We start from the raw sequence: 26323 nt of genomic DNA, 5'->3' as shown, positions 1-26323 counted from the left end.
GAGAGGTACTGTAGGAAGGTGGATATCTGACTATGGTTACCCCCAAATTTTTGCCTAGTGTCTAGCTGGTTTTTCGACTTAGTTGGCCTGAGATCCTGCCATTCAGGATCTCAGCCTGGCTGTTCTCTCTTTAAAATGGACTCCATGTACCCTAGGTACATACCCAATTGGTTGGATCACCCTGTGAGCCTCTGTACCAGTGTACACTAGGTACCCAGGGCATTGGTGTATCTAAGGCCTGCCAGGGGCTGAAGCATGTATTATGCCACCCCAGGCTTGGCCTAACAAATTTGACACAATTGGCTGATCACTCAGCTGGGGTAAGTAGGTGTAACCACCTCTTACTTAGGTGTAGTATACCTATACCTAACCTTAAATGGGACACATGTTAACCTATAAGTCACTCCTATGGCAGGCCTTAACAATCCTGAAGGCAGAGTGCTTGGTTCCATGTGAGATGGTGCTCTGGCATGAGCTGAGCCTCTGCAGTGGTCGGAACAACTTCCTTCTACTGTTTCCAGATATTGTCATACCATATACTCTTAAGTGCATTATGAACCTCGCGGTTAAATGCTAACTTTGGTTTGGCTTTATCAAAACATGTCGAGTAAGGTGTCATACGAATTGGAATACTAACCCCTCGCCAATTCTGGCGACGGGGTTAGCATTCCACCCTTCTAGAGGGACACGACATGTACAGTACCTGAAACCCGGGTAAAATCAGACATAGCCTCAGCTCCACAAAATGGATGCTGCCACCACAGACACAAGTCTGCCCTCCTGCTGCTGGGTGTCCTTCCAGCTTGGGAGGTGTGGACAAAGGGTTTCCTGCCAGGGGAGGTGCGTGCACCACCCCAGACAGGATTTTGTGTATTGGTCAGGTAGGGCTTGAAAGAAACCAGACATGCCTGAGGCTCACAAGGAGCCTCGGTGCATATGCCAGTCCAAACCGGTCCTGGGGCACACCAGTCCCGGGCCTGGGGCGAGCTGGACAAAGGATTGGGGGTGTAACCACCCCCCTTCCTGGTCCCACCCTTAGGGAGGGACCTAGCAGGTAGTCCGGCCCCTAGAATCCGCTTAAAGGTAGGAGCTGTGTCCTAAGACTTCAGACATCCTGGAATCAACTTGAAACTATGAAGAAGACGGGAACTTCGACGCTCTGCCGCACAGAGGACTGAAGTCAATCTCCCCTGTGGTCAGGGAGTGACCACCTTGCTAACGCAAGCACCATCCAGCGAATCAACGTCTGCTTTGCCGCCGCCTCCCGCCGGAGCCCGAGCCCAGAGACTGACAAGACCTGGACCTCCAGACCTCTCACCGCCCGATCCACAGTCCCTGAAAAGAGGAGACCCGTGGAGGCACCGAGACACGTGGAGCCAGCCATCTTGAAAAGACCACGACAAGCTGCAAGCGCAACAACCGAGGCTCCCTCCGAGTTGTGCTTTGGGATCTGAGAAGCCCAACCCTCGAGCAGCATCTGCACCAAAGGTGAGCCCTCCAGCATCTCCACGATCTGCGTGGGGCCCTTCTGCATTTTGCCACTCGACGCGCCTAACCGGTTGCTGGCCCGCTGGCTAGTGGCCATCTTGGCGACGAACTTCAAGAAATACACCGCTGGTCTGGTTGCTCCAGACTGGCCCTTGCTCCCCTCCAAAGGAGCACTCCCTCTGACCTTGCTGGTCAGAACCATCAGCTTATTTCATCTCCTACAACCATTGCTTTTGCCAAGGCTTGTTTGCTTCGATCAAGTCGCCGACACCGCCGACAGCGAGAGCCTGTGTGGGACAGCTCGTGACCCGACTCCTGGACGTCGTCGACCTTCAGGGACCACGTGGCTGCAGAGACAAGCTACACCTTCCTTCCTGTTTGCACCAGACATCGCCTGGTACCCACCTGGTGCCACGCTGGTCACTGGCTAGTGACTGTGAACACTGTCCCCTCTGCTTACAGGTCTTCAACATCTCCGATCCACTCTTGGATCCACCGCATCTCTTCCGGGGCGACCGCCTGCAGCATCTTTGTCTACAGGCTCCATTGAACAGATAGAAGAAACCCGACGCACTTCGACGCCTATGCACCCGCTTCCTGTGGGTGAGGTAAAGCTGGCACTCCGGTGCCCAAGTGTAGAGAATCATCTCTAGTGTCTGTGTTTCCAATCTTAAGTTCCTAGTCCATCCGGAAGATTCCTTTTGCAGTAACTTTGTACTTTTTACGCACCCATTGAAAACCTATGGGAGCTCGCGTGTGACTATTTGCTCTGCACACGCAACCCGTGGACCTCCTGGTCACTACCTGAAGTTAGCTCCTTGTAGGCCCAGCGATTCTAGAGGCCCTAGGCCTTTTCCCTTTTCTGTTCGTGGTACTTATACCACTATTTTAGTATATGGTTTGAGCGGCCACCAGGGCCTATCCATATAAAGTGCAACTTCTGTGTATTCTACTGTAATCTTGTTTGACGATTTGTGCTCCTGTGCTCATAAAGAGACTAGGGGTTACTTTGAGAAATAAATACATATATATTTTGAATATATATCTGTGTGGTGTCCTTTCATTGGTATAAAAGGGGGTTGCATTTGGTAAAACAGCTTGCTTAACACGTTTCACGAGTTTAGCCTCAAAGACTGCTTAGCCTACGCTACCACTAGGGCAGCTAGTCCGAAAAGGTTGACTTACAACCACACCATAAGGGTTGCTTGGCATGGTACAAGGTGGTCACTTTAACTAGTGCACATCATATACCAGGCCAACTTCTCACATTGGTGAGCAGCGGTTGGATTTGAGCTTGCTGCGTTTTACCATTGTAATCTCTTGGTTACCAATTGAAAGATCACATAGGTACCTGTAGGTACATATAAAACAAGATTAGATATACTTAAGTTCTACTGAACGTAGTTGTTGTAGAGCAAAGGGAGTAGCACACCCTGACTACAACTACTAGATAGGTTTAGTAGGTAAACCCAAGTGTAGGTAGATTGCAACACATCCACCCACACTTAAGAGCAATGGCTGGGGCAGAGGGGTCCACAGTACCCATCTCTGTTGAGAGTGACCCCAAGAGGGCACCATCCATCTTTGCTACCCTAAATCAGAATGAGCTCAGGCATTTGGCAACTCTTAGAGGCCTTAAACAGCCCAAGAACCCTACCTCTGCTGAGCTCAGAGAACTCTTACAGAATGATGAAAATCAGAAAGAGCTCGAGAAAGCTTCCCAGTTAGCCCCCTTAGGGACAGGAACAGGAGGCCCCCCTTCTAAAGATGCCACTGAGGTACCCCTTTCCAATAGCCATCCCTTAGATGAACACCATACTACAGAGGAGGAAAGTGGTGGGGATACAGATGTGAGTGAGGATGAAGGGAGAACTAGCCCAGTGCCAAGTGTTATACTTGGCCCAGCTAAACTAAGGCTATTGGGGACTGACAGTGGGTTTACCCCATTGGATCTCCCCAGTGGACTTAACACAGGGCTTGGGAGGCAAAGGAATCGCTCAGGTGAATCCAATGCTTCTCATGGCTCTAGAGGCTCTCAAGGTCACTCCAGGAAAAGGATGACCACCCCTCAGAGAAGGGAACATGAGGCCAGAATGCAGGAAGCCCAGCTGAGGATCAGGAAGCAGGAGCTAGAAGTAGCCCTGATGGAAGAGAAACTGAGCAAGGCTAGGCAGCATAAAGAGAGTGGGTCTATACCCACTGGTGGCAGCATTGTCCCTAAGGACAAAGATAGGGTCTTTGATAATAGGAACCTGTCTAAGGTTGTGCCCCCCTACAAAAGTGGGGATGACATCCACAAATGGATGACTGCTCTTGAGAGAGCCTGCAAAGTGCAGCAGGTTCCTGAAGACCAGTGGGCAGCAATCCTCTGGCTCTCCTTTGAAGGAAGAGGTAGAGACAGACTCCTCACTGTTAGAGAAGAGGATGTCAGAAATTACAGAGTCCTGAAGAGTGTCCTAGTTGATGGGTTAGGCTTAACCACTGAACAGTACAGGTTAATGTTCAGAGACATCCAGAAGACACAGACTCAGGACTGGTCTGAATATGTGGAATGTGCAACTAAGGCTTTGGAGGGTTGGTTGCTGGGAAGTAAGGTGTCTGATTATACAGGATTGTAGAATTTGATGATGAGAGAGCAGATTTTAAGTAATTGTCAAAACCAGCTTCTCCATCAACACCTGGTAGACTCAGATTTGACCTCTCCCCAAGAATTGGGAAAGAGGGCAGATAAATGGGTCAGGACCAGGATCAGGCCTAAAAACCAGGGTGGTGACCAAAAGAAAGATACCACCAAGCCTCAAGAGAAGGGTGGGGATAAAGCAAAAGAGAAATCTTCCTCAGGGCCCCAAAACTCCACACAGGGTGGTGGGTCCCAAGCTCCCTCCTCTACCACAGCTAAAAAGCCCTACTGCCATGAGTGTAAACCTCCTGGGCATTGGAAAACTGACAGCAGTTGCCCAAGGGCTAAAAACAAAACTGTTCCTCCAATTACTCCTGTCACACCACCTATTACTGTCAGCAGTAATCCCCCAGGTGGTGGGAGTGCCCGCAGAAATCTGGGTGGGTTTACTTGGGGAACACAGGGGGACCCTGGCTTAGCCAATTCCCCTACAGCAACTACTCTTGTCTGTGATGGTGGCATGGGGTTTGCCAACTTCACCGCCTGTCCCAACACTTTGGGTAGGTATAGACAGGAGCCCTACATCAATGGTACAAAAGCTGAGGCCTACAGAGACACTGGAGCTAGCATCACTATGGTGGCCCATTGGCTAGTTCCCTCTGAGCAGCTTTTGCCTGGTTTCTCCTACCAGGTAACTAACATTGATGGCAAATTGAACAGTCATCCCATGGCAGAGGTGTGTCTCAGCTGGGGAGGTGTCACTGGCCCTAAAAGGGTGGCAGTGTCCCCAACCTTGCCTGTAGACTGCTTACTGGGGAATGACTTAGAACTCTCAGCTTGGGCTGGAGTTGAACAATACACCCATTCTAAAATGGTAGGCCTTTCACAAAAGGGTAGTGGGGTTGTACCATTCACAACCCCTGTCCAAATAGATTTCCTCCCTGAAAAGGTTGGAAGGGCAGTGGTAGCCACAGCCCAGGCACAGACAGACTTCCCTGTAGAGACTGGCAGAGCTGTGACAGTCACAGCTCAAACACAAACTGAGTGCCCCCCTGAAAAGGTTGGCAAGGCTGTAATGGTCTCAGCCTATACTCAGACTGACATAGGTGTAGTGAAGCCTGAAACTATGGATCACTCCACACAAACAGAGAGTAGTGGGGAGGAAGAAAAGTCTCCCTCTCCCCAGACATTAGGAAAAAGTCAGCCTCCTCAGGGAGCTGACCTTACCCCTTGTGAAGGAACTGCCCCAGAGGTAGCCAGGCCTGGCCTGGCAGAACCTCTGATGTCAGTGGCCCCTTCCAAGGTGGGACCCAGTCTGGTGCAGGTAGCCTGCCTCTCTCTACCCTGCCTCAGTCAGTCCAGGGCTGCTGAGGTCAGGGAGGCCTGTGGACCCCAAGAGGGCCCCTGTCCACAAGAACCCCCCCATCAAAAGAATGAGGATTGCCTGGCTAGTAGTCCTAGCCAGGTGATGGGTAAAAACATTCCTGAGGGATCTTCTTCACAGGTAGTTAGGGACCTCCCCCAGAGGGATTCTGTTGGGCACAGGCAAACATGGGACCTTAGGGCCCCAGACCTGACCTGTCCCTCCAGTAAGCCCACAAAAGGGACCCAGCCTCCAGCTTTAGGTAGCCAGAGGCTGACCCTGAGAGCACAGTGCAACTCAGTTAAGGAAAGAAAGGCATCCATGGTGGAGGATGATTGGAGGAGGCTGAGGCCTCACTTTGAGGACACTCACTTCAGTACTCCATCTCAACACCAGCCTTTTACTTTGCCAAGACACACCAAAGGTAGAGATTCCCTATGGTGGAGACCCTCTGAGACCCTTAGGGTGAGGGATTGCTTAGTGGACCATGAGACAGGGGGTAACCATGCCAGTGCTGGTTCCTCCTTATATGGCCACTTGGGCAATATAGGCTTACCTAGTCAAGATCAGCCTTATCTCCCTTCGTTTGGGGGGGGGGTTGTGTAGGAAGGTGGATATCTGACTATGGTTACCCCCAAATTTTTGCCTAGTGTCTAGCTGGTTTTTCGACTTAGTTGGCCTGAGATCCTGCCATTCAGGATCTCAGCCTGGCTGTTCTCTCTTTAAAATGGACTCCATGCACCCTAGGTACATACCCAATTGGTTGGATCACCCTGTGAGCCCCTGTACCAGTGTACACTAGGTACCCAGGGCATTGGTGTATCTAAGGCCTGCCAGGGGCTGAAGCATGTATTATGCCACCCCAGGCTTGGCCTAACAAATTTGACACAACTGGCTGATCACTCAGCTGGGGTAAGTTGGTGTAACCACCTCTTACTTAGGTGTAGTATACCTATACCTAACCTTAAATGGGACACATGTTAACCTATAAGTCACTCCTATGGCAGGCCTTAACAATCCTGAAGGCAGAGTGCTTGGTTCCATGTGAGATGGTGCTCTGGCATGAGCTGAGCCTGTCTGCAGTGGTCGGAACAACTTCCTTCTACTGTTTCCAGATATCGTCATACCATATACTCTTAAGTGCATTATGAACCTCGCGGTTAAATGCTAACTTTGGTTTGGCTTTATCAAAACATGTCGAGTAAGGTGTCATACGAATTGGAATACTAACCCCTCGCCAATTCTGGCGACGGGGTTAGCATTCCACCCTTCTAGAGGGACACGACATGTACAGTACCTGAAACCCGGGTAAAATCAGACATAGCCTCAGCTCCACAAAATGGATGCTGCCACCACAGACACAAGTCTGCCCTCCTGCTGCTGGGAGTCCTTCCAGCTTGGGAGGTGTGGACAAAGGGTTTCCTGCCAGGGGAGGTGCGTGCACCACCCCAGACAGGATTTTGTGTATTGGTCAGGTAGGGCTTGAAAGAAACCAGACATGCCTGAGGCTCACAAGGAGCCTCGGTGCAAATGCCAGTCCAAACCGGTCCTGGGGCACACCAGTCCCGGGCCTGGGGCGAGCTGGACAAAGGATTGGGGGTGTAACCACCCCCCTTCCTGGTCCCACCCTTAGGGAGGGACCTAGCAGGTAGTCCGGCCCCTAGAATCCGCTTAAAGGTAGGAGCTGTGTCCTAAGACTTCAGACATCCTGGAATCAACTTGAAACTAAGAAGAAGACGGGAACTTCGACGCTCTGCCGCACAGAGGACTGAAGCCAATCTCCCCTGTGGTCAGGGAGTGACCACCTTGCTAACGCAAGCACCATCCAGCGAATCAACGTCTGCTTTGCCGCCGCCTCCCGCCGGAGCCCGAGCCCAGAGACTGACAAGACCTGGACCTCCAGACCTCTCACCGCCCGATCCACAGTCCCTGAAAAGAGGAGACCCGTGGAGGCACCGAGACACGTGGAGCCAGCCATCTTGAAAAGACCACGACAAGCTGCAAGCGCAACAACCGAGGCTCCCTCCAAGTTGTGCTTTGGGATCTGAGAAGCCCAACCCTCGAGCAGCATCTGCACCAAAGGTGAGCCCTCCAGCACCTCCACGATCTGCGTGGGGCCCTTCTGCATTTTGCCACTCGACGCGCCTAACCGGTTGCGGGCCCGCTGGCTAGTGGCCATCTTGGCGACGAACTTCAAGAAATACACCGCTGGTCTGGTTGCTCCAGACTGGCCCTTGCTCCCCTCCAAAGGAGCACTCCCTCTGACCTTGCTGGTCAGAACCATCAGCTTATTTCATCTCCTACAACCATTGCTTTTGCCAAGGCTTGTTTGCTTCGATCAAGTCGCCGACACCGCCGACAGCGAGAGCCTGCGTGGGACAGCTCGTGACCCGACTCCTGGACATCGTTGACCTTCAGGGACCACGTGGCTGCAGAGACAAGCTACACCTTCCTTCCTGTTTGCACCCGACATCACCTGGTACCCACCTGGTGCCACGCTGGTCACTGGCTAGTGACTGTGAACACTGTCCCCTCTGCTTACAGGTCTTCAACATCTCCGATCCACTCTTGGATCCACCGCATCTCTTTCGGGGCGACCGCCTGCAGCATCTTTGTCTACAGGCTCCATTGAACAGATAGAAGAAACCCAACGCACTTCGACGCCTATGCACCCGCTTCCTGTGGGTGAGGTAAAGCTGGCACTCCGGTGCCCAAGTGTAGAGAATCATCTCTAGTGCCTGTGTTTCCAATCTTAAGTTCCTAGTCCATCCGGAAGATTCCTTTTGCAGTAACTTTGTACTTTTTACGCACCCATTGAAAACCTATGGGAGCTCGCGTGTGACTATTTGCTCTGCACACGCAACCCGTGGACCTCCTGGTCACTAACTGAAGTTAGCTCCTTGTAGGCCCAGCGATTCTAGAGGCCCTAGGCCTTTTCCCTTTTCTGTTCGTGGTACTTATACCACTATTTTAGTATATGGTTTGAGCGGCCACCAGGGCCTATCCATATAAAGTGCAACTTCTGTGTATTCTACTGTAATCTTGTTTGACGATTTGTGCTCCTGTGCTCATAAAGAGACTAGGGGTTACTTTGAGAAATAAATACATATATATTTTGAATATATATCTGTGTGGTGTCCTTTCATTGGTATAAAAGGGGGTTGCATTTGGTAAAACAGCTTGCTTAACACGTTTCACGAGTTTAGCCTCAAAGACTGCTTAGCCTACGCTACCACTAGGGCAGCTAGTCCGAAAAGGTTGACTTACAACCACACCATAAGGGTTGCTTGGCATGCTACAAGGTGGTCACTTTAACTAGTGAACATCATATACCAGGCCAACTTCTCACAGGTACAGTTTGATGATGTTGCATATTTCTAGATTTAATTGGCAATATGTAGTTCGAAAAAACCCCACTACATTTTACTCTTTCTGGTATGTAGTAGTTGTCTCCTTAAGTAGATAGTATGTAATGAGTCATGTATTTGTTTAGATTGTATTTATATAGTTGTATCTATATTTACTGAATTCATGAGAGGTACCTGATAGATTACAGGAGTGCAAAGGTAGTGAATATGTGATTTTATAAGTGCATGAGAAGTGTTTTTGTGGTTCTATAATGTCTAATTTCGTAGTTAGTATGTAGGTAAATGTGCACAATCTATACAGTCCCATAACCCCCTGCCGTCTACTGATTCACTCATGCAAAAATCCAAGTAATAGCAATGCACTTCAGTAATCACAGTGAACGTCTCTGCCCACTCCTGCTATCATCCTTATGTAATCTCTGTGCTGAAACACAAGCACTTATAAACTCACCCTGCTGTCAACTACCTGCACTCTATCTACCCAGTCACTGTCCATGCATTTGTACAATAACTCAGGCATTAAGACACGCAGTGCTACAGACCAATGTGCACAATCTATGCAGGCCCCTAACCCCCTGCAGTCATTGTACAGTGCATGGAGAGTGACTGGGTAGGTAGAGTGCTGGTAGTTGACAGAAGGGTGAGTTTATAAGTGCTTGTGTTTCGGCACAAAGATTAGATAAGAACACGATTCTGTGAGGATGATTGCAAGAGTGGACAGAGAGTGACAGTGTGATTGGGGCACTGCATGAGTACTATCTGGATTATTGCTGGAGTGAATCAATAGTCTGCAGGGGGTTAGGGGCCTGCATAAATTGTGCACATGACTCTAGCACTGTGTGTGTTAATGTCTGAGTCATTGTACAAGTGCATGGACAGTGACTGTGTAGGTAGACTGCTTGTAATTGACAGTAGGGTGAGTTTATAAGTGCTTGTGTTTCAGCAGAGAGATTAGATAAGGTCGTGGTTCTGTCAGGATGATTGCAAGAGTGGACAGAGAGTGAAAGTGTGATTGGGGCACTGCATGAGTACTACCTAGATTATTACAGGAGTGAATCAGTAGTCTATAACCACTAGGTATCCAGTCAAAAATTCATTGGTACCATAAGGGGTGAGAGAGGTTGACGTATGGCTACTTCCTCCCTAGTAAACATTTATCACACACTTGTATCCAAACCCAGAATAGCTCTATAAGCCTCTAACTCTCCTATTGTTTGATAGACTCCGCTGTCGCGGGAAGGAAAAAATTCACTGGATACCTAGTGGTTATAGATTTTTGAGCAGCGTACAGCTGTGGGGTTATTTGTAGAATTTCCAACCAAAAATTGTTTTCAATAATGTACGTGTAATAGGAAGAAACTGGAAGAATTTACTTGTTGACAACCACCTAATTTGTAGATATATAAAAAAACCACTGAACAATAGTATACCTAACAAATTGAACTATGGCAGAACAACTAGGAATAGGGTATTCAGATGATATGGCATTGGCCATTTTAGCAGGTCCATCATTACTACCGGACAGGAACATCAATCAGTGTCTTGGTCAATACCAAAGTTGGGATGAACTGAAGGAACTTAAACGCAATCATATGAAAGTTCTAATACATGGGGCCATTATGACCGAATATTTAAGAGGCAATGCAGCCCCCAATGGTCTATTAGTTAGAAACGAACCTAGACTTTTTCTGGATGATACCATCTTCAAAAGGAGTGGTCACTAATCCCGTGGCGATGTGCACGCGATTGGTTGATACTCATTATAAATACAGCCAAAAGACTATCAGAAGCACTTCTAATCAATATAAAGACGAGTGAAGATGCATTAAATACCCAAATTAAGATCACAGTATATAAAAAGAAATTAGAATAGGTAAATAAGGAAATCAGTGAACATAAAGAATTCTTGATGCAAAGTAAGATAGATAAGTTACAAAAAGATCTGAAAAAATTCTCGCGTGAAAAAGTATACCCATATTTATGTGAAGATTATAAGAAACAATCTGATGGGGATACTGGATCCTCCAATACAAGTAAGTCGAATGCGTCATACTCAGATCAAGACAAATGGTCAAGTGATAATTCCAACAAGAGCTGGCAAGGCAGACAACGAAGACAGAGAAGCGGGGGATACAATCAAGGATACCCCCCACAACCTTTCCCCTGGCAAGGAGCGTACCATCCTCCACCATTCCAGGGACCACCACAACAATTTTCTGGAATGCCCTTCTTCAGCCAAATCAACAATATTTTTTAGGACGGGCAGGAGGAGAGGCAGAAGAGGAAGGCGTGGAAATCGAAATGTCCAATGGGAAGAAGATAAACAAATGAACACGAGAAGTCAGACAAAAGATCAAGTGGCAAGCCCGAGCTCCAAGTAGACCTGGTTGTTAATCTCACAAAGGAGACGCTAACTACAACAGAACTACAGGTATTGAATAAAGGACTGGGCTTTGTTCCAACTACACACATAGACAAGTTCCGAACCCAATGTGAACTTGGAGAATTCTTCAGAAAAATCCGTGTAAAAACTTTTTTTGAAAATCAACCACCACAAGACAAAGATACTGGATACACGACCCTACGGGATAAGTCTAATTTCCAACCACCATGTTCTCTGATGCCACAAGAAGTTTTAGCTTTTGAACAAGCAGTCAGAAAAGAGATTGAAATATTGGAACCAAACTTTAATACATTCAACAATCTGAGTACAATAGAAAGGAAAGCACTGGAGTCCTTGGGCCAACGAAAAGACCTGATCATAAAACCTGCTGACAAGGGGGGAGCTATAGTTTTACAGAGTTTAAATGCGTACAAATCTGCATGCACTTCGCTCCTTTCAGATGGCAGACATTATAGGAAAATCCAGCGTGATCCCACCCAACGACTACAAAAGACAATCTCCCAGATGACAAAGAATGATTTTGAGACAGAATGGATCAGCAAGAATGAGAAAGATTTCCTAAATAAAAAAGAACCCAGAACTTCTATTTTCTATACAATTCCGAAAATCCATAAGGGGAAGATTCCCCCACGGGAAAGACCCATTGTATCAGGGATAGGTTCACTACTAGAACCACTTTCCCAGTACGCTGATTTTTTCCTGCGTCCTCTGGTACCAGAAATAAGATCTTATGTCAGAGATACGAAACATCTTCTCAATATCCTGACAGATGTACAGTATAATCCATCAATAGAAACGATAATTTGCCTAGATGTGGAAGCACTGTATACTAGTATTCCTCAAGAAGAAAGTATCCAGATAATTCAAACTATATTGAGCCAGAGTGACTAGTCATGGAAGGCACCAGTGAGATTTGTTATGGACTTGATCAGGATTGCACTCACAGAAAATTTCTTCAGGTTTGAGGATGAGCTGTTTTTACAGATACACAGTACTTCTATGGGCAGTACATTCGCCCCTAGTATAGCCTGCCTCTATATGGGACATATGGAAGAAGAGCACATATGGAATAACAACCCCTTTGCTGATAGAGTGAGAAAGTGGTTAACATATATAGATGACATTTTTGTCATCTGGCGTGGAGATGATAACAGTATAATGGACTTGATGACATGGATTAATAACATCAATCCATTTCTGAAGTTTACTAATACAAGTAATAACATGAAGGTATCATTTTTGGACATTAACATCATGGCCGTAAATGGTAGATTGGAGAGCTCCCTTTATAAATAACCAACAGATCGCAATAGCCTCTTACATTTCAACAGTGCACATCCTCGCGCTTAAGAGAAAACCTTCTGATACGTCAATACCTGAGGATACGAAGGAATTGTTCTAGTTTACAAGATTATAATAATGAGGCAAAGATCTTAACAACAAAATTATCGGAAAAGGGGTATCCTAAAAAAGTGATCGAACAAGCAAAGAAAAGATCACGCAATACACCTTGGTAATTGCTATTACAAACAAATGTAAAAGAGGCAAATACATGTATCATCTGTGTTACAACGTACAACTCATCCTCGAATTATGTAAAGCGAATTATACAAAACAATTGGCGAATTCTGACGTCAAACAATTTGAACTTTGAGAAACCTATGTTCTCATTCAGAAAAAACAAAAGTATCAAGGACAGACTTATTCACACAGATAATTGGGAACCAGTCAGGGACACACAACTAACATTATGGAACAGCTTACCGGTAAAAGGCCACTATCCATGTGGAAATTGTGCATTATGTCCATTTACAAAACATACAAAAGACATTGATTTGGCCATCAGAGAGAGGTGGGAACAGAGACACCATACAAACTGCAATACAAACAATGTGGTTTATGTGATCACATGTCCGTGTAAACTTAGGTATGTCGGGATGACTTCACGTAAGATTAAACTCCACATTGGGGAACACACGCAGTGTTACAGTCACGTGCACAATCTATGCATGCCCATAACCCCCTGCAAACTACTGATTCACTCATGCAATAATCCAGATAGTACTCATGCAGTGCCCCAATTACACTGTCACTCTCTGTACACTCTTTCAATCATCCTCACAGAAGCATGTCCTTATATAATCTCTGTGCTGAAACACAAGCACTTATAAACTCACCCTACTGTCAATTACCAGCAGTCTACCTACCCAGTCACTGTCCATGCACTTGTACAATGACTCAGGCATTAACACACGCAGTGTTACAGGCACGTGCACAATCTATGCAGGCCCCTAACCCCCTGTAGACTACTGATTCTCTCCTGTAATAATCTAGGTAGTACTCATGCAGTGCCCCAATCACACTATCAGTCTCTGTCCACTCTTGCAATCATGCTGACAGAAGCATGTCCTTAACTAATGTCTGTGCTGAAACACAAGCACTTATAAACTCACCCTGCTGTCAACTACCAGCACACTACCTACCCAGTCACTGTTCATGCACATGTACAATGTCTCAGGCATTAAGACACACAGTGCTACAGTAAAATGTGCAAAATCTATACAGGCTGCTAACCCCCTGCAGACTAATGATTCACTTCTGCAATAATCCAGATGGTACTCATGCAGTGCCCCAATCACACTGTCACTCTCTGTCCACTCTTGCAATCATCCTCACAGAACCATGTCCTTATCTAATCTCTGTACCGAAACACAAGCACTTATAAACTTACCCTGCTGTGAACTACTAGCACTCTATCTACCCAGTCACTATTCGTTCACTTGTACAATGACTCAGGCATTAAGACACGCCGTGCTACAGTCAAATGTGCACAATCTATGCAGGCCCCTAACCCCCTGTACACTACTGATTCAGTCCTGTAATAATCTAGGTAGTACCCATGCAATGCCCCAATCAAACTGTCACTCTCTGTCCACTCTTGCAATCAGCCTCACAGAACCATGTCCTTATCTAATCTCTGTGCCGAAACAAAAGCACTTATAAACTCACCCTACTGTCAACTACCAGCAGTCTACCTACCCAGTCACTGTCCATGCACTTGTACAATGACTCAGGCATTAAAACACACAGTGCTACAGTCAAATGTGCACAATCTATGTAGGCTCCTAACCCCCTGCAGACTACTGATTCACTTCTGCAATAATCCAGATAGTACTCATGCAATGCCCCAATCACACAGTCACTCTCTGTCCACTCTTGCAATCATTCTGACAAACCATGTCCTTATGTAATCTCTTTGCCGAAACACGAGCACTTATAAACTCACCCTGCTGTCACCTACCAGCACTCTACCTACCCAGTCACTGTCCATGCCCTTGTACAAGGAGCTAGGCATTAAGACACACCGTGCTACAGTCAAATGTGCACAATCTATGCAGGCCCCTAACCCCCTGCACACTAAAGATTCACTCCTGCAATAAACAGCCTCACTTAACACTTTCAAGCGTGGCAATACACAATCGAGAATCGACTACATAATGCATAGTATCCACAGCTGGAGCAGTATAGTGAGCTTTAAAAAAAGAGATGAGGGACAATAGCAACCACTGACCGCTTTGTTTGGAAGTAACAGACAACAGACAAATTAGTAAGGGAGAATGAATCAAATATTTGCATGCAAAATGTGCACCCATTAATAGGGAATAATCGAAGAACAATCAAGTGGCCTAAGATCACAGGCAGCATAGAGCTCTTGACAAATATCTACAATACTTTTGCCGAATTAGTGGGAGTACATCTAGAGACAAGTGATTTGCCTGTTACATCTATGCACACTGTCGTGGACTCAAAGCTAGAGCCCCTCCTCACTAAAAATACTGGGAAGAACTTGAAACCCAACCTTAAGGCGGGATTAAAGGCAAACCCATGGTATACTACAGAATGTAGAAGATCTAAGACAGCTCGACTTGAATCAATAAAGCAGGGAAACAGCCCAGACTCGCCAGGAATGCTCATCGGAAAGTACTGGCTTCCGCCAAGAGGAACTGGGAGGATAGCGTTTGACTTGATCTTTTGCAGGCAGCAAAAACAAACAACTCGGCAGAGTTTTGGAAAATCATAGCATGCGGGGGCAAGGACCAGGGACGAAGGACGATGCACTATCTAGATCCGGCGGTTTGGACCGACCACTTCACTGACTTGTACTCAAGTTTTCGGCCCATTGTGGCCTAGAGTGGAGATAGAGGGCCTGTTAACACTGAGGGAAACAGCGGGGATGATCGCTTTCTCACTGCAAGAAACCGAGCATGCTATAGACACCAAGCCGGGAAAGGCACCGGGACTAGATAGACTCCCTGGGGACCTATTCAAACATGATAAAAAAGTATGGGTCCCATATGTTAATGCTCTTAGCAATACAATATCAGCAGGTGCTGCAATACCGGAAATGTGGAAGGGGGCTGACATTGGCCCTATCCATAAAAAGGGCTGTAAACACAAACCTGAAAAGTACAGGCCAATTAGCTTGATAGACGTCCAGGCAGCTACTGAACAGGCTCAACAATTGGATACAGACTAATAACATATTGTCCCCATACCAGGCAGGATTCAGATCTCGCACTAGTACAATAGATCAAGTCTTTAGACTCCTGTGCATTATTTGGAAATATGTTAAGACCAGAAAGGGCCATATTTACGTGGCATTCGTTGATCTGAGGGCAGCTTTTGACCTTGTACCCAGATGTCTACTATGGGACTCACTCGAAAAACAAAAATCTCCCCCCAGACTGGTCACTAAGCTAAAAATGCTACACAACGAAAATTATGCTAGAGTCCGTTGGGGCATGAATGGGGAACTCACAAAGCCAATCCTAATAGAGAGGGGTGTGAAACAGGGTTGCGTACTCGCCCCCACCCTGTTCTCACTCTATATCCATGACATGGTAAACTACTCACAAGACCAAGTAAATGACCCTCCAAAACTGAATGGGAACTTGGTACTGGCACTGTTTTTTGCAGACAATACCATTTTGATATCTCAGACCATAAAAGGGCTACAAAACATGCTGAATGCTTTTAACAAATATTGTGTCGAAAATGGTCTAGAAATAAATGCGAATAAAACCAAGTACATGGCCATAAACCCGCAAAAGGGCCTTAAAAAGAATCTTGTGCAGAGTAACCAGAGAATAGAATATGCCACCAAATTAGCCTGGAAACAGCAAGACAGCCACTCAGTTTTACAGTTAGACCAAGGGTCAGGGGCAATCCTCAAAAAATATAGCTCATCTACATCCAAACCTGTGACACCAGCGTTCGAGATATACAAATGCAAGGTCCAAGCAGCAGCGTTGTATGGATCAGAGCTATGGGATATCTGTGACATTAAACAACTGACAATCGGGGAGAAAAAATTTGCAAAGAGACTACTGGGGCTACCCCAATCAACACCACTTCTCCCAATGTTTCACGACCTAAATATGAAGCGTACAGGCATCTCACAACTTTGCGACAATTGCTCTACTGGATACGGCTATGGATAACGCCGGAACCACTAGTATACAGAGAAGGTGTCCGTGAACTAATGAACATAGATACATCTCTTACCTTCCCATGGCTAAGATTTGTACGGAAATGGCTCATAGAGCTAGGTCTTGAATCTTATTGGACCACCCCGCACAGCCTGACACCAAGCTGTAAAGGCACACTGAAGGGAACTTATTGACAACATATATTGAATGCACTTCACTGCAACCCGAGATTAGGAAGGTTAACAACTCAATTCCTTTTTATCAAGCCATGCCCGAACCGCAAGGATTTTCTTGACCACATACAGCCGTACCTAGCAAGAACTTTATACTTAAAGTTAAAATACAATATATTACAGACTAAGAGCCATACTGCAATCTGGCGGGGGGGGCAAGGGAGATCGTACTTGCACTTTATGTATAAATAACATAGAAAACACAGCACATATCCTGTTCTTTTGAACGGCGTATGATAGAGCAAGGAGGAAATGGATCCAACCATTATGTAATTCAGTGGGTTTTAGAAAGCATCAAGAGGCACTTAGGGTACTGACAACCAGTACGCTACCACGCGTAATAGTTGCCCTATCTAGATATATGTTTATAGTGGGATTAATAAGGAAAAAAAGCGGGGTTAAACATGTGACGCACTAAAAGTCAAGACACCTAGAACCACAAAAAGCTTTATGAATTGTTTCAATAAATAGATATATTTCTATTTAATGTATTATAAGAATTTTACTGAACTTTCCTGGGGAAGTAATAATGGAACTTCATGGTGACCAGTTTATACTGTTTATATTGCTGAAATTGTTTTTACTGAAATATATAATATATGGCTGGATGTATTTTAGATCACTTTATGAACGATTGTACTACTATGAAATCTTTTACGAAGTATTTGTATGATTGATTGTATTACTAAGAAATCTTTTATGGCCTTTGGCCGAAACAAAGAATAAAGAGACAGTTAAGCGATCTCTTATTAACAGTTCCAAAAGCCTCTACTATTTATTCACAATTACATTCTACTCCTACTGACAGAGACAAAAAAAGATACAGAATTGTCATGGGGAAATGATTTAGAAACATGGTCTATTTTGGTGTGGACAAAAATTTGGACAATGCTTAGAAAGTCTTCCTGAGCAGCGAATGCTACACAAACACTGTTTCATATTTATAACAGACTCTTACTATCCCCCGTAACGTTAAAAAAGCTTAACCCAGACCTTACTGATACTTGTTGGTCATGTTCCTCAAAAACATTTACTCTTGTCATGTCCGCTCATGCATGAGTTCTTGTTATAAGTCTGGAATCAGATTAGCTCTATTTTCCATTCGAAAGTGCCTTTCTCTAATGTTAATATTTTCTTGGGAAGTCTGTCTGATGATTGGAACATAGATTTAATTGATTTGTGACTACTGCGTTTACTGTTGCCAGTGGAGTTGGACTCTGCCGTTAAGATTCTGGGCAGAGTTATTTTGCAAAGAATGGGGGATTGGCTAGTGGAGAGCGGGACCCTATCGGATCTACAGTACGGTTTCAGAGCACATAGAGGGACCATGGACCAATGTTTAAACCTTCACCTTATTATTAGCAAATATACTGTGGCGAAGGGTGGGCTTCTTTATTTGGGATTTATGGACTTATCTTCTGCTTTCGACTTGGTAAATCGCTCAAAACTTTGGATTATTTTGCGAGACTTGGGTTTGGATAGCACCTTGGTTAACTTTTTGCACGACCTCCACCAAAATCTGTCCGCCTCGGTCAGGGTCACAAGGGAAGGAAGATGCACGGCGAAGTTTAGGTCAGGAAGAGGGGTCAGACAAGGCTGCATTCTGGCCCCTCTCCTCTTTACACTATATATTAATTCTTTGGGGAAATCCCTGAATTCAGCTACCTTGGACATACCGCATATGGGGGGGCTACCTATTCCGGTACTGCTATACGCGGACGATGCCGTTCTTGTAGCTCGGACTGGTACGGGCCTGCAAAGATTATTAGATCATTTTGGTGGTTTCATGGAAGCCTTGGACCTAAAGATCAACACTACTAAATCCCATGTTATGGTTACAGGCTCACGGAGGAAAAACATGAAGATTAGGGCCTTTAGCTGTAACAACTCTCCAATCTCGAGGGTACCCTTTTTTTGTTATTTAGGAGTCACTTTTGATGAGAAAGGAACTTGGGGTGCCCAACTAAAGTTAAAGGAGAATGGTGTAAGCAGAGATGAGAAAGGAACTTGGGGTGCCCAACTAAAGTTAAAGGAGAATGGTGTAAGCAGATCTACCACAGCTCTTATGCATTTTGCTAAAAGATTGGGTTCGAGACCCATGGAAGCCATGACTCGTATTTATAGAGCCAAATGTGTGGCAATTGCACCATATGGGGCAGATATATGGGGCTACGTTTCAGCCCCAGGCATTCAAATCGTAGAAAACAACTTTATACGAGCCTTGTTATCACTCCCGAAATCATCCCCCACATATTCAATACATAACGAAACAGGCTTGGGTTATGTCACTGATCTCTTAAAAATGTCCCCACTGTTATGTTGGATTAAAACTTGGACAAACGAGGAGATTACATTGAATCACTGCATTCTCAAAGATTGCATGTCTTTGGACAAAGCAGATAGCATACCGTGGCTAGCGTATGTTAGAGCGGCATGCGCTAGGTTAGGACGCCCGGATATGTACTCTTTTCCACAGAACCTTAAAAAAGAAGATGTAAGGTGGGTCAAGCAGCACTTTCGAAATATGTTGGAAGCTGAGAGGGAAACGGTTGAGCTTTGTAAACCAATGGTAAGATCACTTTACCAACTTTCGTCGTCTTTGGCCATGGAACCTTATTTAAAATATGTTACTAAACCATATCATCGTTTTCTACTCATAAGGTTCAGGTTCAACCTGATACACCTTGTGCTTGGCTCGTATACAAAGTGGGGCATCCCAGAAGATTCCCCACCCTGCACCTGCGATTCTTTCTCTACACAGGATACTCCGCACCTAGTGATGCTTTGTGAACATTATTTGGTGGCCCGTAAAAAATTTATTTTCCCCATCCTGAAAGACTTAAATTTTGCGCAGGTACGGCCGGCTCTATTATATTTACAGATGTTGAACTCGGCACAGGTCACATATGGCGTAGCGTGTTTTTTGGTAGCAGCCACTAGACAAAAGAAAATCAGTCTGGCCACAAAGATCAATCACCAAACCTGACATTTGCAAATATGGTACTCCTTATATCTCTGATACGTTTCTTTTATTTAGGATTTGCAATCACTTTTTAATCTGTTTTATTGAATTTTTAAACCTTGTTTTATGTATTTTGTACTGCTTTTATGGTTTTTAGTAACCGAATAAAGTTCTTTGACTGACTGACTGACAAAAAAAATTGGAAGGACCTTACCCAGTTATCATTTCAGGCATGGTGGTATAAAATCTGCCTTAATCATAGACTGCATTTATGCAACCTATATCACTTGTATTTAAACGTTTAGACCTAAGGTCCCCAGTAAATAACTTTTTTAACAAACATGCAAAACCATATTTTGTTCATCCACCTAATGAAGAAGTGCTTCAACCTTTCTGAATTTTAATTTTTGTAAACTACTGTTGTTCTAAATACTGTCACTCTTTGAATATACTTATCAGATTACTCCCATTTAATACCATGCACACCCCCTTCCCCTCCTCTAAACTGCATTGTGTTTATTATTCTTAAATGTATTATCAGTCTCAACTGTAATGTATTATCCAATTGTATTTTGCTTCACTTCCAATAAACTTACTTTAACCCCTTCAGTGCCCGCCCCTTTCCCCGCCCAGTGCCGGCCGTTGCATTAGCGGGCGGGGTCTATGACGAGCTGGACTCGTCATGGGCACAGCGCCACCGCGGCCCATGACGAGTCCAGCTCGTCATGGGCACTGAAGGGGTTAAACAAAAAAATAAAAAAACACACTTCTACCAGACAGAGAAAAGAAATCACAATTGTATTTAAACAATGCAGGTTATTCTATAGCACTGTCAGTGTGTGATTTAAGTTGGAGGGGCCCAATAATGTATGGTGAATGTATATAAGAGTCCTTGAAGATGGGACTGGTCTGGGAGTGTCTAGAGCATTATTGGTTGATCAAGAAATTGGACTCTCATGGCCCTGTGCATAATCTCCTTCTTAACAAACCATTTGCTTGACTATTGTTAATATGAAAAAGGTTGAAGTAAAAATAAAACTTGAGAAGGCAGATATGCAATGCTGTAGCAACAGTTCAATATTCTGTCAGGGAATTTACTGCCCTCTAAATAATTTTCAATTAACATATTTTAAACAGTAATTATTATTTTTCAATTTCTTCTCTTGAGTTCCTATATTCTGTCTAGTCTAGAATTGTTTGCTATTTAAAAAAAAAATTACATTGCCAGTGGGGTAATGTCTGTTGCAGATAACTCAGATTGTATGCTTACTGCTCTGTAACATTTAATCTATCGAACAAATTGATATCCTTCAAATTTACAGTAAAATACCTTGATTTAATGAGTGATCCATATCTTAATTCTGATTAACATTACCTTGAATTTCTGTGTATACTGCCATGTACAGAATAGCCCAGCGCAGAGTAGTTGAAGTTGTTTCGGTGCCTGCGAAGAACAGATCCATGGTGCACTGTGCTAAATTTTCCTCATCAAAACTGGAGCTAGGATCACTCTTAAACTGTTTGGAGAAGATAGTTTTTTTTAATATCCTTGAACTGTTTGGAAAAGATAGAATTTTTTTTATTGCCTAGAACAACAATGTAATAATCATGCACTGGCAAAACTAATGGGTCACGCCTGTGCAGCATGGCTAAAGTAGAAAAAAAGACAAAAGGTGCAACAATACAGTCTTGTCATTTTGAGGCCAGTGTATGCGAGCCCTTACAAAATTAAGCAGGTCTCTTTTGTTTCTTTTGTTTCTTTAAAAAATAAGTAGCATTAATGCATTTTTCTTTTGAAACTTGCAATGGAGAAGTGTGCCATGGAAGTAGGCAGAGGATGAAGCAAAATGGAGGGCAGGGTGAAGCAACTTGGAGGGTGGGGAGAAGCTCGTGAGGAAGAAAAGCGGGTCAAGGAAGAAGCACACGTGAGAAAGAGCAATATGGGGACTGGAAGAGCAATGAAGCACATGAGTGAGAAATAGAAATACAAGCAGAGGTGGGGGAAGGAAACAAGAGAACCAGGCGGCAGATAAGCACACAGGTGACTGGCGTCACTAGGGGGGTGCGAACCGCACCGGGGGACACCCTCACGGGGGGTGACACCAAAGGGCCGGTCCGGTCGCTGTGTCTGTGGTGCACTGCAACCGTCCGTGCAAAATTTTATTGAAACCAGCACCAGCAGTCCAGAAACCGAAACGCAACCACACGCGCAACCTAACCTTCTATTCAGCAGGCGGCAGCGCGCACTGTCTCCTCCTCCGCCGTGTCTGCGCGCCTCGGCAGTGACGTCACGTCGTCACTAGAGGGGTGCAGTCGGCGATGTTGTTACGGGAGGAATCCGAATCCCGCATGCGCATTGGGCCCCAAGTGCGCATGACTTGGTATCACAAGGGACGAGGAGGTGAGGAGGTCTCAGGTCGCCACACTGCCACAGCGCCACTATAATTTAATTTTATTCCAAGCAAGGCTAACGGCCGCGCCGCGGGCCGCCGACCGAGATAGTCCCCCCCCTTGTCTGCCACCAACTCAGCAGGTGAGTGGCCTATTGCCTATTCAGTGCAGGGCGGTGACCGATTCCATGTGTTTCTGCGCTGTAGGTTCAAGCACTGTAAGGCATGGCATGGGTAAATAGAACCGGTCTCTTGGTGGGATATGCATTGGCATTGCTAGTACGTTACTAACTCAGATCCAGCCGTGAACCTATAAAAAAGACCCGTTTCTACCTCACATAACATTCTACATCAAAAATCAAATGTTCTGTTTCTCGCTGATGCGGTGGCGGCCTCCCCTATGCAGGCTCCCGTATCATAAACCCTGGGTCTCAGTGACATCAAACTGAAGCCCCTATGACATTCGTTACCAATACCAAGGTTCCTTTCACAGACTTCTGATTCTAGCGCTGCTGTGTAATGACTTACGGAACAAATAAATGGTTCACGGGGGGGGGGGGGGAAGAGACAAGCGGAAGGTCAGTTCACGGGGTGGGGGGCTTGAGAGACAAATGGAAGGTCAACTGTATTGATTGAAGTCCATCAAAATACCACATCTGGATGGCATGCAAAAATATTTTTTTTTATCAAAGAACAAAAGCAAGTCACATCGACATGTAGTCACACAGCACTCAATATGTGCATAGAACGTAACGACGCAAGCAACTGAATGGTGCGACCAGTGCCGCCGCACCGGATGCCAAGTTAGGGCGCCATTTGGAACCGACGAGTACCGGGCCCGGCCCGTTACTAATTTTCATTTTCACAGGTCCTGGAATAGAAGTCAAAGGAGGGAGGCTCCGTCATCTTCTCAGCACTGCCAGTGTAAAATATCACGCCATTTTATTATCTTAGCTTGTGCACCCTTCTCTTGTTAATTCCGCCAACCGCAGACATAATTGTTGTCATAAAAAAACCTAAAATAATAGTGCATATTTATACATAGGACTGCACGATATGTCTTAGACTAGACTTCCTAACCGGATCATGCTAGTTGCAGGAAAAAAACTGCTGAGTATTTGGGTGATGGCATTGGTAGCGCATGAATCCTAGAGCCAGGCTGCAGGCCTGCTGTAGCTAGCTAGCCCTGGCCTTCTTTGGCCGCCCATGGCAGTCCCTTATTTTGCCACCATGCGTGCGCGTACGGAGTGAAGAGCATGGGGGGAGGTGGGTGCTGGTGAGATATCCGGGTTGTTTGTTTGCCACGGTGGCCAACTGAAGAGCAGGGGAGGGAGTGAGGTGCCTGTCCCGAGCCTGCAGGTAAGAGCTCCCCCTCTCCCTCGCTCCGTGTGAAAGGTACTTCTGAGTGCCTGGCGTGTGCACTGCTCCATGTGCTTGTTTATTTAACAATTCATTCTTGGGCCAGTGCAACCGTAAATCTGTAGAACATGTTGGCAGGCTGTGTCCTACATGTAATGCAAGCAAGGGCACTCTGTAAAGGACATGGTCAAAGACTAGGCCCTGCGAGTAATACCAAAAGAGACTGGTTACAGATCAGGTGCGATGTCATAGGGCCCAGGGCCGGCTTTAGGGCGGTGCAACCGGTAAGACCGCACCAGGCGCTGACTTTAGGTGGGGGCGTGTGTTTGCAAGTTAATAATAGTTTTAAAAGCACCTTCTGCCAGCATTCTGGCCTCCAGAAGTTTTCAGCCGTCAATAAAAATGTCAAGAGAACTCCGGGATTCATTTTCTTCCTACAGAAAGATCGGAGGTTTGTCTAGTGGAGGCTTTGAGGGTAGCGCAGATGGTTAATATGCCTACTGCAAAGAACCTGTAACTGCAGATCACAAAAGAACCTGTACCAGCAGATCACAAAGTGTGTGCTTCAAGTTCTCCAGACCAAGCGCTATTAAACTATACCTTATAGTCCTCTGTCTTACGTATCATTTCTTATACACTGATTTGCACACCTATGATTGATTGTCTCTGTGTTTTGTGTGTGTTATGTAAAGTGATCTGAAACCCTACACTGGTATGAGTGGCGCTATACAACTAATTGTCTGAGCGATGGAGTGGTTATGGAGACTTGAGGGGCACTGTTAAAAGGTGATAGTGAGGGAATGCATGGTTGAGGTGATCACTGGGGGGTCGCCAGCAACCATTGTCGCACTGGGCGCCACCAGCGCTAAAGCCGGCCCTGATAGGGCCAGTCTCAGAAGTTGTAATGCCCCTTTTGTATTGCCGCATGGAATTTTTGAGAAGTGAGAATGCCAAAACCTAAGTCAGAACGTGATGCCTTGACTACTCTGTATAAAATTGTAGGAAGCTTTGTCGTGCTATATCTCCTACCATAACTGTAGGAACATGCCATGCCTGTTGACAATGCATCACATTTACTGGGGACAAAGGTACCGAATACGGAGCAGGACGGACCTATCTCTGGTGTTTTGGCACGGATTACAGCAAATTAAGTGAAATGCACATGTATTTTTAATTCCAAATACACATTCTTTCATATACTCATGGATTGTCTGATGCAATGTTTTAACTATGAAAAATACATTGATTTTAATCACATCCAAACATATTAGCGCTACTTTACAGAGTTTGCCAGTGAAGCGGTACTTTTCTTTTCTTGTCTTTTTTTCAACAACATTGTTTTCCATGGTGGGGAAGTGCACCAATCGTGGGATACTGCGACGAGTGATTGATCGGTGGATTGGTAACTCTAAACCATGTTCTTACTGCTTACATTTCACATGAGGGTGGGGTACCGCCTGACGCCTTAGGGCCGAGTTCGCGCTATATAAAACTGCAAAAAAAATAAAATGCCTTTATCGGATTCGGAATGCACGACGAGGCACTTCTCTACATGTGAAAGTACACTTGGCCACAGAGTCACCAGTCGGATCCAATCCCCAAGCGCATTGCCCCCAAATAATCCCCACAGCATTGGCAAAGCCAATAGGACAGGCCTCCATGTGATGAGGAGCACTCACAGTGAACCGGAGGAGATCCCAGGCACAAACAGCCCAACATATGACACCCGACAAATGCAGACCACCCTCCTACCAAGGGCCCTGTGCGACACAGTCGAGGGAACCACAGCATCCCGACAAACCCACGTGAACTAGTCTCTCACCTAGCATACAGTGCACCACACTGCTCCCAAGAAACGGCACTGCAGGAACGCCAACGACTGACAATGCTGCAAGCAGGCACCGCAGGGATGCCAACGACCCACAATGCTGCATGCAGACACAGCAGGGACGCCAACGACCCACAATGCTGCATGCAGGCAGTGCAGGGATGCCAACAACCCACAATGCTGCAAGTGGGCACTGCAGGGACGGCAAATGTCATGGAAGTCACAGCTTTTGCAACATTGCTTGAAAAGCTGTTACAGATGCCTGCTGATATGTGCCTATGACGCAAAAAGACTTCTGAAATGGCTTGGAATGTTTTAATCACGACTCACTCATCAGCCTCATTCTATTGACTGTGACGTCTATGTTGTGGAAATTGGCATGGGGTGCTCTTAAACTTTACGTTGGCTATCAAGATGAGCCTCCTTTAAGCTCTTTGCTAATATTTTGCTAGAATTGTTGAGGAAAATAACATGGACATTGCAAAGATTTTTCCACTTCTCTTCCAAATCATTGGCAAAATCAAGTATTGTGAAGATCGAAAGAGCAGTGGTACGCAATGATTGACAAAGTTTGCCTACATTTACAAACGTTACTAAGGATTTTGTATGGTCCCGTTATTTGCCAACTGTGTCCACTGGCGGACTCGGAGCGGAGGAGGTCCATGGGGTAAGTCGTGAGGGGGTGACACCATGAGTTACCCGCACCGGGTGTGTTGGACCCGGCCTCGTGGCGTGGTCCTTAACCCCGTGGATTGTGCCCGTTCCCCGCCCCGGCCTTCACGGGCCACCCTTCTGAACTGCACCGAGGCCCTTCATCCT

General features: G+C 45.7%; 1 protein-coding gene across 1 annotated transcript in view; it reads right to left on the bottom strand.

Annotated features, from left to right (window-relative positions):
- The window catches only part of LOC146834880 (cytochrome P450 2J2-like), a 377580-nt gene that overhangs the window by 98780 nt on the left and 252477 nt on the right, over positions 1-26323 (bottom strand). Inside the window, exon 6 of the mRNA XM_085602482.1 lies at positions 21303-21444. Within this exon, the coding sequence (XP_085458608.1) occupies positions 21303-21444 (142 nt within the window). The remainder of the gene's footprint in view (positions 1-21302; positions 21445-26323) is intronic.

Source organism: Triturus cristatus, chromosome 4_2, assembly GCF_964204655.1.
Source record: "Triturus cristatus chromosome 4_2, aTriCri1.1, whole genome shotgun sequence".
NCBI lineage: Eukaryota > Metazoa > Chordata > Amphibia > Caudata > Salamandridae > Triturus > Triturus cristatus.
Note: the sequence above shows the minus strand (reverse complement) of the source record. Positions and strands in the feature narration are given on the sequence as shown.